General features: G+C 43.8%; 1 protein-coding gene across 6 annotated transcripts in view; it reads right to left on the bottom strand.

Moving 5' to 3' along the window:
* Positions 1-15,550, bottom strand: part of MAN2A2 (mannosidase alpha class 2A member 2) — a 658,091-nt gene that overhangs the window by 91,476 nt on the left and 551,065 nt on the right. For all 6 annotated transcript variants that reach the window (XM_085644368.1, XM_085644371.1, XM_085644369.1 and 3 more), the window contains one exon: positions 12,823-12,937. In XM_085644368.1, coding sequence (XP_085500494.1) covers positions 12,823-12,937 — 115 coding nt within the window. The remainder of the gene's footprint in view (positions 1-12,822; positions 12,938-15,550) is intronic.

Genomic DNA, 15,550 nt, shown 5'->3' with positions numbered 1-15,550 from the left:
TTCCTTTTTTTAGAATGCTAATAACCACAGCTGAATGGAAAGAGTCTGGTGGGGAGCCTCCTTGGAGTAGGTCATTTAGTAAAAGTAAAAATTCTTTATGTAGGGTTCCTCCAAATTTAAAAAAAAATTCAATCAGAAGACCATCATCACCGTTAGCCTTACCGTTGGGGATGGAGCTAATGACCTCATCTAATTCTAACAGTGAGAAGTCCTCTGTGAGGCATTTCTTGCCCCCATCAACTAATTACGGTATTATCAGTTGCTCAATGAACTCCCCAATAGAAACAGAAGAGGCCCCTTCGGTCATTTGATAGACTCCCTCATAGTGTTTTAAAAACAACTCGCCAATAGAGGCTGTGGTCTTAGCATACAATTTAGTGATGGGGTTGATTAATTGATCTATTCTATTAGGAGCCTGCTTTTCTTTGGGTTGCCAGGCCAAGAGCTTTCCTGTGTATTCGCTCTCCTCATAAATGTTCTGGGCATAGAGATTACTATTAGTTTCACCTAGAGCATAACAAAAATCCCTCATCCTGCTCTTAGCCTCGTTAAGTTTTTGCCCAGAGTGTGTCGATCTGACCCTATAGTGTTCTTGGGTTGCCTCCGTGAGATCAGTTTGAAGTTTTATTTTCTCCTTCTTTCTTGCCTTCTGCTTTGGTATTTCCTTAGATGTTATTAACCCGCGAAGTGTAGCCTTGAATGCGTCCCAAATCATACTTAATGGGGCAGTACCTCTATTCTGTGTAAAAAACTGATCGATAAATTCTTCAATGTCTGTACACCATTTAGGATCAAGGAGGTTTAGAGTATTAAAAAACCATCTTCTAGTGGGGCTTATGTCTTGCAATCCCAAAGTTACCTCCATGCAGACTGCAGCATGATCGGAGAAAGCATTAAACAGATGTACATAATTATATAGCTCTACATCATGAGAGGTTAAAAAAAAATCTAGTCTGGATGCAGAGTTATACTTTGCTGAATGGCATGAATATTCTCGTTTAAAAGGGTTGGAGAATCGCCAATAATCCATGATATCAAGGTCTAATTTACAAGTTTGGATAGCCAGAGCAGTTTGGGGTTTATTTTGACGGCGATCTTTTTTGGAGGAGTCCAATGAAGGATTCTGGAGAAAATTAAAGTCTCCCCCCCATAAGATTAACCCAGGGAGCCCTGTTGTGGCGTTCTTCAGCTGTAAAAACGGCAAAGAGTTATCTAAAATTGGTGCATACATTGTAGCAAGAATTATGTCTATGTTATTTAATTTACCATGTGCAATTGTCCATCTACCTTTGTGGTCTATGACTGTACCAGCCAGAGTGAAACCAACGTGTTTTCCTATTAATATGCATACTCCTCTCTGAGCCAGCCCAGCTGATGAGGATATCCTTTGGCCAGCTCAGTTCTTCAAAATTTTATCTGAATCTACCTGATCTCTATAATGGGTCTCTTGTAAATAAATAATATCCGGGTTTAGATTTTTAAGCCAACATTCAATAGCATTTTTTTTTCGAACATTATTAAGACCATTTGGATTAAAAGAAACAAACTTCAACGTATTATTGATTCTTTGAGAGGAGAATGATGGAACATGCGAAAAGGCGGCCATAACAAATGGATATGGCTAAGGGAATTTTAAACCTCAGCCTGTGCGGATAAGAATTAAGCAACATACATCAAATAAATAATCATACAAGAACTACCACAAATAAGCTCTGTGCAAATAGGCAGATAAAGTGTACAGTTATATAATAATAATAGCAGGATCTCACTTTGTGCAAATACGCAAATAAGGAACGAGAACGTCTCTCTGAGCAAATAAGCAAATGAACTGTATGGTTGTACAATACCAGCAGAACCTTTCTTTGTAAAAAATAGGCAAATAAGCAGTACAGTTATATGAAAGCAGTAGAACCTCTCTTTGAGCGAATAAGCAAACCGATAGTACGGTTGTGCAATAATTTGCAGATGGGCAGCAGATAGCCTCTCACTGTGCAAATAGGCAAATAAACAGTGCAGATCTATAATAACAGCAGAAATCTCTCTTTGTGCAAAATAGGCAAGCCAGCAGTGCGATCATATAATAGCAGCAAAACCCTCTCTTTGTGCAAAATAGGAAAATAAACAGTGCAGATATATAATAGCAGCAGAAATCTCTCTTTGTGCAAAATAGGCAAGCCAGCAGTGCGATCATATAATAGCAGCAAAACCCTCTCTTTGTGCAAATAGACAAACCATAACGAACGTATCAGTCCAGCTGATGAAATAGATGACCTTGTCCGTGCCATACCTATGTTAAAGTTAGAATTAGAACATAGGATTCTTCAATATATGAACTCTCTATTTTTCCCCTGCAACACCCCCCTTCACCTCCCCCAGCGCCCCCCCGCCCCTAGAGCGGACGGTACCCCCCCGTGACCCACTTCCGTCCTTCTTTCGAATTTCTTCTTTTTGGATGCCATGTTGTTGCATCCTTATGTGCTTCCTGTCCTCATCGTGGGCCCTCCAACTAAATAATAAGAAAATTAGCTTTGAACTATGCACCTAAACCTTCGAGGAATATCTGAGCTTCGTGTAAGTTCGTAAAGATAAAAAACTTCCCTTTGGCCAACACTTTAAGTTTTGATTGCTGCACAATCATCGCTTGGGCTCCCTTGGTTTTAAAAGAGTCAATCAATTTAACAAAGTCCCTGCGTCTGTGAACTGAGGCTGCCGACACTTCTGAAAAAATCCAAAACTTATTCACGCCATCAGCATTAAATGATTTCTTAGAGTATGCAGTGTTTAAAATGTTCTCCTTTACCCTGAAATCAGAGAAATTAAGCAGAATTGTACGCGGATATTTCAGATTATTTGGTTTAAACGCCGGGACTCTGTGCGCTCTTGTGATCGTTAAATCTCCTAGGAGCTCAGGTATAGCTTTTTTCAAAAGGGACTCTGACCACTTGACTACATCCTTATCTTCCAATCCCTCTGGTATGCCTACCAAGCGTAAATTAGACCTCCTATTATAATTTTAGTCTTGCACTATGCACAAATGTTTGCTACGGTATTCACTGCTTGCGCCGGGCTGGGAGGATGAACGGCTGACGTGAGCCCACGCACGCCGTCGTTGTGCTTCCTGTCCCGTTTGGCCCGCCCACGAAAGTAATGTCGGAGCTGAAGCGGAGCGACCGAGATGCCGAAACGCTGTTGAAAATGCTCTACGCCGCATGAGTCCTGTTGTTGCTCAAAGCCGAGCGAAAAAAAATTCCGAACATGATCCGTTCTCCTGCAGCTGTCTCCTACTCCTACTACCGTGTAATTCAAATGCAGGACTGCTACAGGAGATGTGAGAATACGTGTGCAGTGTGAGGTACAAAGGTGCACAGGATTATAAGGTTTCGCTCTGTTTGTTTCTGCTTATGCCCGTTAGCTTGCTCACCTGCTCGCCTGCACGCCTGTTTACCTGTTCATCTCCTGCTCGTGTCCAGTACTCAGCGTTTAGCTGACATTCAGCTTTGTCCTCCATACCTGTTTTGCACCAGTACGCCTTATGAGACATTCAGGTTGTGTACTAAATCACACAATCATTCTTGCCGTTTGCCGCTTGCCATCCGTTTATTTGTTCCTTGTGGTTCTTGGGTCATTCTCAGTGCAGCAAGCATTGTATGGCAGCCCTAGTGACGCATTTAGGAAAAACGGAGGGGCGATGAGAGTCAGGGAGGTATAGGAAACTCTCTCAGGTTATATCATTACATCTCGTCCCTGCCCTCCCTGCTCTCAACGCCCCACGTTAAATGGTGGTTAGATAATCTCCATACAGTGATGGCGGCAAAGGCAAAGAACAAGCAGGCCAAGCTGGAATTGGTGAGGGAGTTGCTGACGATTAAGACCCCCCCAGAGGCTAATGGAGGGAGGAGAAATAAAAGGAAAGCTCAACAAAAAAACGCTCTGAAACAAAAGGCTGTTGAGTTACATGCGGGTAAAAACAAATATAATGTTTTGAGAGAGCAAAGTGATGAAGATGTTGAAGACAATGATAACGACCAGGAGGAGATTAAGGGGGGCGAAGATGCAGATATTCTGTCTTTATCTGAACATTCAACAGAATTGAGCCTAATAGACGTCGCCAAAGGTGAGAAAGGTGAGAGAGGTGAGAAGGTCGCGAGAGGCGAGATGGATGGGAGGAATAAAGGAACGAAGACAGGCTGCGTGGATAGTGTGGCTAATAATCTACCCTCAGCTGAGGAGACTGGTAATCAGCCAACCCCTAAGCAATATCCACTTTTTTCCAAACCCCTTCTCCAACAGGGGCAACTTTCGAGCACTCCGCTACGAGAGGGGACGAACCAAGAGGGGAAAAGCGCCAAGCCGGAGCGAGGTATCTCTAATGCTGGAGGGGTTTCATCCAGCTTCACAACACCGGAGTTAGCAGGGGCAGTTCAGAGGACGCCGCCTGACCAAGAAGGCCTTGAAGTCCTCGAAGAAGGTTTTGAAGAAGCAACTCCTACAGTATCAACTTCGGAAAATAGAATTTCTTCCCATGCTGCACTGTCCCAGGTCCTTTCTCACCCTCCGGCTCAGTCTCTCACAACTCCTCACTACATGCGCATTATGAAAGCTCCAAGTCAAGAGTTAAGCCCACAGCCCTCTCAGGTTTCTCAAGAGGATGGGCTGTTTTCACTCCCGAATGCTACAAAAGCGAACTCCATTGAAATTCTGCTCGGAACTATCCTTCAGGAACTAAGGGATTTTAAAAATTCCCAGGCTCAGGAAATCTCTCAGCTGCGCAGCAGGCTCACAAAAATGGAAGAAAGTTTTGTGAATCTCCCCTTAAGAGTCATCGAAGCTGAAACGCGGATTTCATCCTTAGAGGACTCTCTATCGGCAATACAGAAAGATCTTCTGGCAGCCAACAGAGAGAGAACCCAGATAGCGGAAGAATCATATATTTCTTGACACTTTCAAGGGATATTCCAGGGTTCCCCGCCACTCTGAATCATTAAATGGTTGTTGTATGGAGTCTTCCCACTACTCCCTTAGGAGTTGCAGGGACACTCCCATATGGCCGAGTACAGCCAAATAATCAGTCTGTGACTGTTGCCCATAGTGTGTATGACCTGTAAGACTGTGCGAGTGGCCATCTACATTCTAAGTTTCATTTCTTGTACGATTGTATGGTGCAACAGGAATTGACTGGGGTTCAAATTTCGCTCCTCAACCAGGGTATGAAAATGTATCAGAACTCCCTCCGTAAATAAACCACCACTGTACTTATTCCCACCTCTTTTCATCGTGCCAATGCTTGCGCTTGTAATGTACTACTGCCTATGGGAAATTCCCTCAACAGGTGTGCTGGTGCATAAGGTGGCTTTTGACGGATGTAGTGGAGGTAACATCATAGTGCTAGTTTTGCAGTATGCAGCAGGGTGGGGAGGCCTCTCTGAGTCTTGTCAGCTGGGAATAAGACCCCATGTTGGTCACCAGCTTGGAACCGTCACTCGGTAATGACGGTTTCAGTTAAGTGGTGACCCGCCATTCATTAAGTCACCCATTGCAGCTGAAGGCGTAATAATAGCCCTGGAAATAGGGGACACCCAGCCACCTCTAGCAGGTGTGAGCTTCAGCTGTACCAGGCTTATCATATGTCGCTCATTACCCTAGATAAGATCAACATGAAGGGAGTCCATTTGGCGAAATAACGTCGCCTATGGAAGCACTAGCAATATGCAAAGTGGTACAGCAGGTGGGGAAGCATTGCTATCTTCGCAACTGCTACTCGACCCGGGACCACCAGTGAGAGGGTGGTCCAAAAAGCTACATGGGATTTTAATGCCATCAGAGTTTGTCCCAGTAGGTTTTCGTGGATGTGATATATGTGAATACCAAGATATCAAAAGGTATGGGAAGTGTGGTATAGGTTGGCCCCCCCCAGTGTTACCATCCTCTCTGTATTTGCCTGTCATAGTGGAAACATCTGGGATTTGGTGAGGTTTACTCGCAGTCCAGAGGCATGAGAAAAATCTGCAAATGTATCTGCTATGGTGCTGAGGTCTGCTGACTTATTTTTGATGCAAAGGAGCGTGCCATCAGCACATAAGTGCATGTGCGCCCATCGTCCCTGGGATACCCCATTCACGTCATTGTTCTCGCAGTCATATGGCCAGGGATCCATTGTCAGGGCAAATAGCACTGGGGAAAGTGGGCATCTCGGTTTAGTTCCCCTGCCTACAGGGTGACTCTGCGATATGTGCCGTCCAGTTTTCGCTCTGGCAGTTGGAGCCTCATATGGCAGCCAAATCCAAGTTATCATTTGGGCTCCCGCTCCAAATGTGTGGAGAGCTTGCATGAAGTATGCCCAATTAGGATGTTGAATGCCTGTTCATGGTTAAGAGCCACACAGAAAGAGTAAGGCCATTCAGTATTTGCTATTTCATTTATTGTGGAGAAATGTCTAATATTAAGTGAGGTGCTGCAATGAGTTGTAAAGCCATTCTGATCAACATTAATTAGGTCTGGTAGTAGTGGGAGAAGCGTTTCAGCTATGATTTTGCAAAGTATTTTAAAATCAGTATTCAGGATAGATAATGGTCTGTAGCACAAGAGTTGTAGGTGAACATGCCTAGGCTTAGGGACAGAGGTACCCCTGTGTTTTAGCCTCATTGTACAGCTTAAGCGGGTGGATTGTTAGTGTGACTCAAAGGCAGCATACAATTTGACCAGTAGTCCATCCATGTTTTGCACTCCCCCCCCTCCTGACCCCTCCCGGAGATGGGAAAACTGCATTGGGTCGTGTGCTGCAGCTCATTCTAATTCCAATAGGGAGTGCTCTACCTTTCTCAGGTCAGTAAGTAGTGTCCCTTGATCCCCCAACTGTGGTGTTGATGCAGGTTCACTGGATCACTACTTTAAAGGTTTCCCATTCAGTGAGACGTGATCCTGTTGCATTTATATGGTCTTGAAAACAGTTTTGGATTGCCTAACCAACCTCTTTGAATGAGCTGTCTTCCAGCTATGCCGGCTGGATTTTCCATGTGGAGATCGGGGTAGGTATCCAGCCCCAGTTTATGCCCACTTCTAGAGGGTTATCATCCAATAAGATTTCCCCCAACTAAGCTGCATGGTAACTTGTAGTTCGTAAGGCTGTGGTGCACTTGTAGTTGGGGGTAGATGAGTAAAATCAATATTTGCGCTGATCTGGTTGCAGAACCCACCAAACATCCGCTAGGTCCCTAGAGTATAACCATGTTGTTAAGTCTTTAGCATTGCGTGCTGCCAGTGTTGTAGAGAGGGGAAGGTGTGAACGCTCAATATTAATGTCTAGAACTGCTTTAAAGTCCCCACCCAGTCATCAGTACTTTAGAGAGAGTTTTTAGAAAATGCCACAGATTCGCATTCGGGGAGTAAACGCTGCCCAGTTCCAATGGGTGGCCATCCAGTTTCGAGTACTACATATCTTCCATCTGGATCTATACGGGTTTCGTATCCATATTGCGGCTCCTCTGACATAAGCCAAGACCACAGTGGCGTTGAGTTGCACCCTCCATTTATGCTGTACCTTTTGGCCTTCCACTGCGCTTAAATGGGCCTCTTGCAAGAAGTATATGTGCACGCCTCGCCGCTGTAGCTGTGCTGTCACTTGATATTGACATTCTGTCCATCAACAGTTCTTTTTGCATTTGTCACTCGATATTGTTTCAGCTGCTACCCCAGCCCTTTCAGGTTCCAGGTGATGTATAGATATTTGCCTTTCTGCTGCGTTACTTGTTGATGAGACCTTTTGTGTCGGGGTTAAGATTTTAGCGCTCTGAGTATTACTTAGAGTGGTGTGGAGGGCAGCTGGATAGGAGTACTCAGTAATGTGGGTACATGAGAGCTTGAGTGGGAATCCAAACTTGAATATTTTCCCAGTCAAAAACTCCAGGTCAGACGCCAATGGGCGAGCCGACCAATCAACCTTGCAGCCTAGAGCCGGTATGCTCTATATACTGCAAACGCGGAGTGTCAAACTAATAACGTGGCTTACGCCAGGAAGAGGGTGGCCATGCAATCTCATCTTCTGACGCAGTGATGGCTGCGCGTGTAGCCCAATTTATATTGCTGGGGTTAGTGAAAACAAAGGGGAGGGGAATGCCAGAGGCAGCCCCAAAGGCCATCTTATCTGCTCCAGTCGGCAGCTATCATGCTGGGCTCCCCGGTAGATTTTCGATGCGCTCCTATCAGATGGTAACTCTTTCAGTCAGGTCTTTCAGGGCTTGGGCATAATCCTTAGCATGCAGGTTTAATACTTTAATGAATCCCTCTATGGCCTGTATTCTTGTCCGCAATTTGCGCTGATCGTTATGCAACAGATTTAAGTCTATGGCCAGTGAATATATTTTTGTTTCTAATGCAGTGCATGTGTTCTCTATAGGTGCTTGTATGCAGTCCATCTTATCTGACCAGGTTCCTGACTAAGTTTCCTACTGCGAGGGTCAGGCAGTCGAGGAGAGGAGTGCCGGAGTGGATTCAATGTCTGACATGGGTGGCAAGATCCGGACTTGGATGGGTGGATATCAGAGGAGGTTTAGGTCTGCCCATCTTCTCCCTTCTGGTGTGGATATGTGGTTGCTAGACTCAGGAGAGAAGGTCCAGTGACTCCAACCCAGGCTTTTTGGCAACCCCTATAGCGGGGAACTCGCGTCCCCAGTGGGTTGGCACAAGCCGCTTGGGTTGGCACAGAACGGCCAATGTCCTGCAGTAATTTTTCGCTCCCTTCAGCTATTAAGAGCAGTTTGGGGTCTTTCATGCGGAGCCTCCTAAGGCTCCTCAGACTCGCTGGCCAGCCTCGCACAGGTAGTGGGTACCTCAAAAATGCTGGCCCGTTCAGCAGGTTTCACCCAGCAAGGCGGCATGGGTTATTCTATTCAGTTTAAGTGCCCAGCCAGCACAAGCTCAGCTAAGGGCCAGGAAGTAGCCCAGTCCAAACACTTTCAAGGCCTTACTGCCCCTGGAGCCATCTCTGTTATGGGCTCTAGGCCAGCACACTTGATCAGCTCAGGTCCAAGGCTGTCACTCCTGGTCTGTCCAGGGGTGCTCTAGTGTCCTCTGCTCACTGGTCCTCCCAGTCCATCTTGTTGCAGCTCCTTGTGTCCGTGTGCCGCTGTGGGGGCGGCTGTCCTGCTCAGTGGATCCTGCAGCCACCAAGTGATCAGACTGTTTGTGGGTGCTGTCCAGGGGCACCGCCTTACAAGCGCGGGCTGAAGCATGGGTCCTGTTGCATGCCTCGAGGAGGCCATTGGTTTCTTCACAGGCTCCTCCAGATGAGGAGAGGGAGGAGGGTTGAGGGGTGGTTTCGGCCATCTGCAAGATTGCACGTTGGATTGCTCAGGATTTTCACAGCTGGTTGCAGGATCGATTCTGCTATGCGTCCACCAGCTTTGGAGGATGGCCACGCCCCCTCTTCTTCTTAAATGTTGAGAAGATCTTGTTTCACGAAGATGCAAGGGGTGTCAGGTGAGAGTTGTTGCTGCATCACATGATGCGCCCAGCACCTCTCTCACTCTACGGTATCGGTGTGTCTAGTTGCACTGAAAGGCGAGGCAGAAGTCACAGGAGGCAACGTCATAGTCAGGGGGAGGAACAAAGATTGCATACACCATGCCGGTCTATATATGTACAACACCATCAGACAGTCTTGGCTATTTAGAAAATACAACTTCACATTCTGGCACTCGTAGGTTCAGTTTTCCTTTTAATGAATTATTGAAAAATTTCAGAAATCCCAAGTGCTATTCTGGCCTGGGTAGGAAGCCAGGACTGGCCACATTATCATACATGAGATGGGGTGGTTTGGCAGCTATGTTGACCTGTAACAAGATAAGAGGCAGCTAAACAAACCAGAGGGTTGAGAATGACGACAGGCAGTCAAATGTATGCTTCTGTAACCAAAACAAATAAATATCTGATTGACAGGCTTAGCTACAGCCTAACTGGTAAGGGCAGTAATTGGGTGCCATTGTTTCCTGTGAATGAAAGAGAAATGCCAACAAAAAGAAATTATTTTTAAACTTTAGGGGTAGAATTGATTCCTACTGCTCAAATGGTTCGTTTCTGACAAGCTAAAGAGGAGGATAAAGAGAATGGCTGATGAAACCGGTTTATCTTATTGACTGCATAAGACAGGTTTCTTATATCATTTAAAATGTGACCCCTACCTTTGAGAGAACAAATGGAAAAAATACTGAAGACGTTTGTTGTTTACACATGATAGAAAGCTGGATATAGAATATAATTGATTTGAATTCTGAAAAAAAATCTCAACAGAACAGTATTCATACAAAACAATGTGAAAATATAAGCTTGTATGATGGGGACATATTTTGTCGTGAACCTCTGTTACAGCCATCTATTATCATCTCATATATATCAGTCCTGACTTACCATCGTGTTTTTACAAATGCCAACAAACTGAAGAAGAGTGTCTTCATCAGAAAAGAGTGTCTTATTGTTATTCAAGTGGAGTGTGGTTTCGATCTCCAGAACACTACACAGCACTGCAGGGTGTAGGTGCAATACAAGTTTTTGCACAGATCTGTGTAACGTCATTGATACTGTTAACATTATGCGGTACTTTGAAGTTCTCTGACTTTCTTGTCAAATACCACTCATCTTTTCTATTGTACTGTCACAAAATGGATGCCAAAATCCCTATTAAGTAACAACCCAAATACACAAGGATTCTTTTGTTCGGCTTTTCCGCTTGCAACTAAGTAGTTAACAAAAGCAGCTGCTGATTTTTATTTGTCAGGTGCATACTGTACTTATAGAATGGAAGTCATCTACCTACTGCAGCCAAGGGAACCAATGAAGGTTACTCGAAAGATCTTAATGTGGTAGGTTTGGAAACTAAATACTGCTATGAGGAGGTGCAAACCAAAGTAAGTGAAACTATGGCAAAGAGTGTCACAGCGACTACTAATCAAGGCACTGCCTCAAGCACACAACCCACCTGTCCCATCACATCTTGAGCCTGTCTCTTCAGGTCTACAGCAATGTCTCTAAAGTTTGAGCACAAATCAGCCACTCAATGGGAATCAGTCGTCCCTTCTTACCAGTATAAAAAACTACAGATAATGAGATGTGTGTAGCGCCTGAAGGCTTTTGAAAATATTCTTGTGCTATTTGGGCTGGCTTAACAGTTCTCATTAATTTATACCGTATTGAGTTTTGTGTCCAAAAATCATTGAAGATGGCAATGATCACACCACTATTTAAAAACAATCCAACTATGAGGGTAACCAGCCTTAATAAAACTATTGACACCCTTAAACTTGCATTAGATCCAGGAAATCAACTATTCTGGCATCAGTGTAGCACATAAACAGTTCTAATGGACATTATTCACAACTTTCTTAACTTGGCTGACGCAGGAGACCTGGGTGTGCCGGATCTAACTCTGACACAGAGGATCATCATTTGTTTATCTACTGTCTCACTGAAAATGCCAGTGTAAAAGGTTCCTTGATGTCTGGTTCATATCATTCTTCTCTGAAAGTTCAAATGTGGGGGGGGAGGGTGGGGAGCAAGGGGGCAGTTTAGGGTTCTTTGTATCCACTAATACATCCCTTTTGTACGGAGTCCCATATTTAGCCTCTTCAGGGCTTGATTAATCAGCACAAGGGTTCTTTGTATCCACTAATAAATCCCTTTTGTACGCAGTCCCATATTTAGCCTCTTCAGGGCTTGATTAATCAGCACAATCAGTGTATCAGCTGAATGCAGGCAAGTCTCAGATTGTGATCAGGAAGGATCTGTCAACAACACAATAACAAAGAGGGGTGCTTCCCAGATCGCTCACCATAGAGACATGGACCAAGGGACAGATAATTACAGATGAATAACACAAAAGGCGGCACTGTGCTCTTCAGGATTCATGAAAAAAAGCCACTAAGGAGGATACCAAAGAGAGCTACTGAATGGTTTTTTCCAAATCATTGTTGCTGCCAAGAAGGTTAAAAGACAGAATATTTTTTTTATGAAACATTGCCCATGGTATCTCAAGTGAACTTTGTTGTTTCATCTGTTTCGACTAAAAAAATGTAAACTGATTTTATTACTTTGGTGATGGAACAGTCATTATATGAGTTCATATTACCTGCAGCCTAAGCAAAGGCAATGTCATGTAACTTGGCATCGCTAAAAGTACATCCATAAGTTGCAAATAATGCATAATGCATATCAGCTGGCATACAGTTTAAAAAAAGTGTAACTGCTATGCTAGAAACTTGTAATACACTGCATCGGCTTCCTGAGAAGCCAGAGTGAAGTACAAATGTCTGCACAGTGCAGACAAATTATAGCTCCAATGTACTTGAAACTAACAGGTAAGTCATTCGTATTCCCCACATAATTAAAGTCCAGTGCTTGCATAGCACAAACCAAGCTCAGAAGCAACAGACAACTGAACAAAAGGGTGAAACCCATAGGTGCACTCCGAGGGAATTACTCTGAGACAGGGGAAAGGAGGTTTGCTTTTGTGAGGTGTTATAATAAAATGACCTGAACCATTTCCTTCATCAATTATACTTGGAAGTACAGCATGCTTAGGTAGTTCAAAGAAACTAAATGAGACAAAAGGATTCTATGACAAATAGAACAGCCTCTGATGCTCATTTTCATCATGGTTGCTTAGTATGAGGGAAAAAGTCTGAATTGGTTACATTTGAAAGTTGGATAAAGAAGTTTGATAAGGGAGAAAATAGATGCAATATGCGGTGTGAGCTGAATGGAACGGTATGCCAATACTTAGTGTTGCGAAAATGTAAGGCATGACATCTACTAGCATTCTAAATGTACTCTTACCTGCCACATTGTACAGTCGCATCACTTGCTGCACATGCTGATAATAGCAAGCCACTTCCGAGAAAAAGGGACCCTCCGTCAGTCGCACCACAGGGGGGTCTTTTGGTGAGTATAACTAAAAGTAACCAGAAACACAGCACTTGAAGCACACATGATAAGATTCAGATGGTCTGAATGCTTTCCTAAGAATAACAAGTTATTCATGGAAGAGAGCACAGACAAATGTCACTCTGGAAAAAAAACACTAAACAGGCACGTCTATATTTTGAAGACCTGTTGTGTATGAACACACACCTTCTCTACACAAGTACACGACGAAAAACACGTACACACACACACGCACACCCCCCCCCCCAAAGTGGAAAGGTTAAGTGAAGTTATAGTTAGGTGAAAATGTCAGTGACAACGTGGCGTTTTCAACAAATAAAAACCACAAAATCACAAAAATTCACCCCTTATAGTTATCTGTAGTAACTATAACCAGTGCCCTTAGGTACCTATAACTCACTCCTCCGCCATGCACAGCTTTGTCATCATTGATGCTGCAGTACTATCATCAATGATGTCATAGTGGGATGTATATATATATATATATATATATATATATATATATATTTTTTTTTTTGTTTTGTTCAAGCGGCTCCTGGAAATGAAAAAAGAACTCCTCTTTAAGGGCCTCATGTAGGTAGCATACCAGTTACCACTTCTAAAATACCGAACGATACCGAATCGGTATTTTATAAGTGGTAACTGGTATGTAGGTAATGAATCGGTATTTTTTACCGAATCGTTACTAGTCGGTAATTACCGAATCGGTATTTACCGATTCGGTAATGAGGCATACCTTCCCATTGATGGGAAGGTATGCCTCATTACCGAATCGGTAAATACCGATTCGGTAATGGGGGGAACACATACAAGGGTGGCAGGGTGTCACATTGACACCCTGTTGCACCCCTGATTCGGCCATGTGTGCACATGTGGCACACATACATGCCCTAAGGGCATGTATGTATGCCACATTGCACACTGCTACGCGCGTACAAATGCATTTACACATACATTCATTATTTACCACCAACTATAAGTTGGTGGTAAATACCGACTCTTAAACACACACACACACTCCCCCTACATCTCGATTTTGCTTTCGGAATTTACCGAATCGGTAAAATTACCGATTCGGAAAAGTTACCGATTCGGTAACATTACCGATTCGGTATTATTACCGATTCGGTAATTTTACCGATTCGGTAAATTCCGAAAGCAAAGTTCGTCCCCCTACATACCAATGGCCAAAATACCGGTCGGTAACGGTATGATTACCGAAAATCGGCTGTTACCGACCGGTATTTGGCTACCTACATGAGGCCCCAAATATTTTGTTCTTATTTTTCATGTTTCGAAAGGACAATGTCTGGCAAATGATATTAAGTGAAAACATTTTAATACTTAGTTTCCTACCGTCCTTTGAGCAACTTAATTTCATCAAGGGCACAATGTATTCACATTTCGGAGCATAATATGCAAACAACGCGAACCAGGCTTTTTAAATATCTACCGGCTATGTGTTGTGTGGGGAGTTTGGCACGAGTTTGAGTTTTCAGTGAGGACCCGACACTGGTCGTTGGTATTTAACCGGCTGGTCTTCACTGTGTGACAACTACAAAATAGTGCAGGCACGACCAACAGTGCACATGCTAGGGAATAGTAGTTATGGTATCCAAATATGAGTTGGGTGTGCATTAAACATGTTTGAAAGTTGAAACTGTGATTTTAAACTGATGTTGCATTTTAGTTTTGTTTTCTTTCATGTTTATGCATCACGTGATTTGCCTCTACTTTATATGGTGAGCTCAATATGGCGCCCAAATTATGTGTGACAAAGGCCTGTGCCTTGGCTGAAACGCATTCATGTTGGCTGAAACCTTGAATTAAATTCTCAGTGGTTTATAAGATGGTGTCCTGTGCTGTGTCAGAGCCTGTCAGTATCCATGGCCGGTATGTGTATCTATCTATCTATCTATCTATCTATCTATCTATCTATCTATCTATCTATCTATCTATCTATCTATCTATCTATCTATCTATCTCCTACTGGCAGTCGCCAATAGGTAGTTATAGTTAGGACCTAGTTTCCATAGGAAAAGCGTTTTTTTGATTTGCCAATATCTTTGGCGCCGTTTGACGAATCTTCGCGAAATGTTCAAAACTAATGGGGCACTCCGGTCAGCTCCTGTCTTGAAAGTTTCAGGGTGATTCGTCAAGCAGGGGCTGAGAAAAAAGGGGCGGTCCCAAAACGCATTTTCTCCATGTTAATTTCCATAGGAAACATTTGCCGCTGCAACAGCCCGAACTGGTGAACGGAATTACACCAAATTTGGTAGAGGTAGCTCTTGGTTCAGAGTGCACTCTTTGCTTTAAATGGTGTAAATCGGCAGATTACTGCCACTGTCTCGTCACATCATCATGTTGACTGCTCCAATTGTTGGTCTAGCTCTAGCTGAATGGGTCTCTCTCACACCTGGCAGTAGGGAACTAGCCTTATCCTGTATGACATTAGCCCAGTAGTGACCTCCAAATCCTGACTAGGACCGACTCTCAGCAACAGATGCTTGCCCTTAATGATTGAAGCTTTGCAACCTGCTCTGCTGAGTGAAACACCTTGCTGAGCTGCGATCCAAGACTGATTGTAAGAACTGAATTCTTGTTGCAGGACTGAAGAACG

Source organism: Triturus cristatus, chromosome 3_1, assembly GCF_964204655.1.
Source record: "Triturus cristatus chromosome 3_1, aTriCri1.1, whole genome shotgun sequence".
In the NCBI taxonomy this organism is placed as follows: Eukaryota; Metazoa; Chordata; class Amphibia; order Caudata; family Salamandridae; genus Triturus; species Triturus cristatus.
Note: the sequence above shows the minus strand (reverse complement) of the source record. Positions and strands in the feature narration are given on the sequence as shown.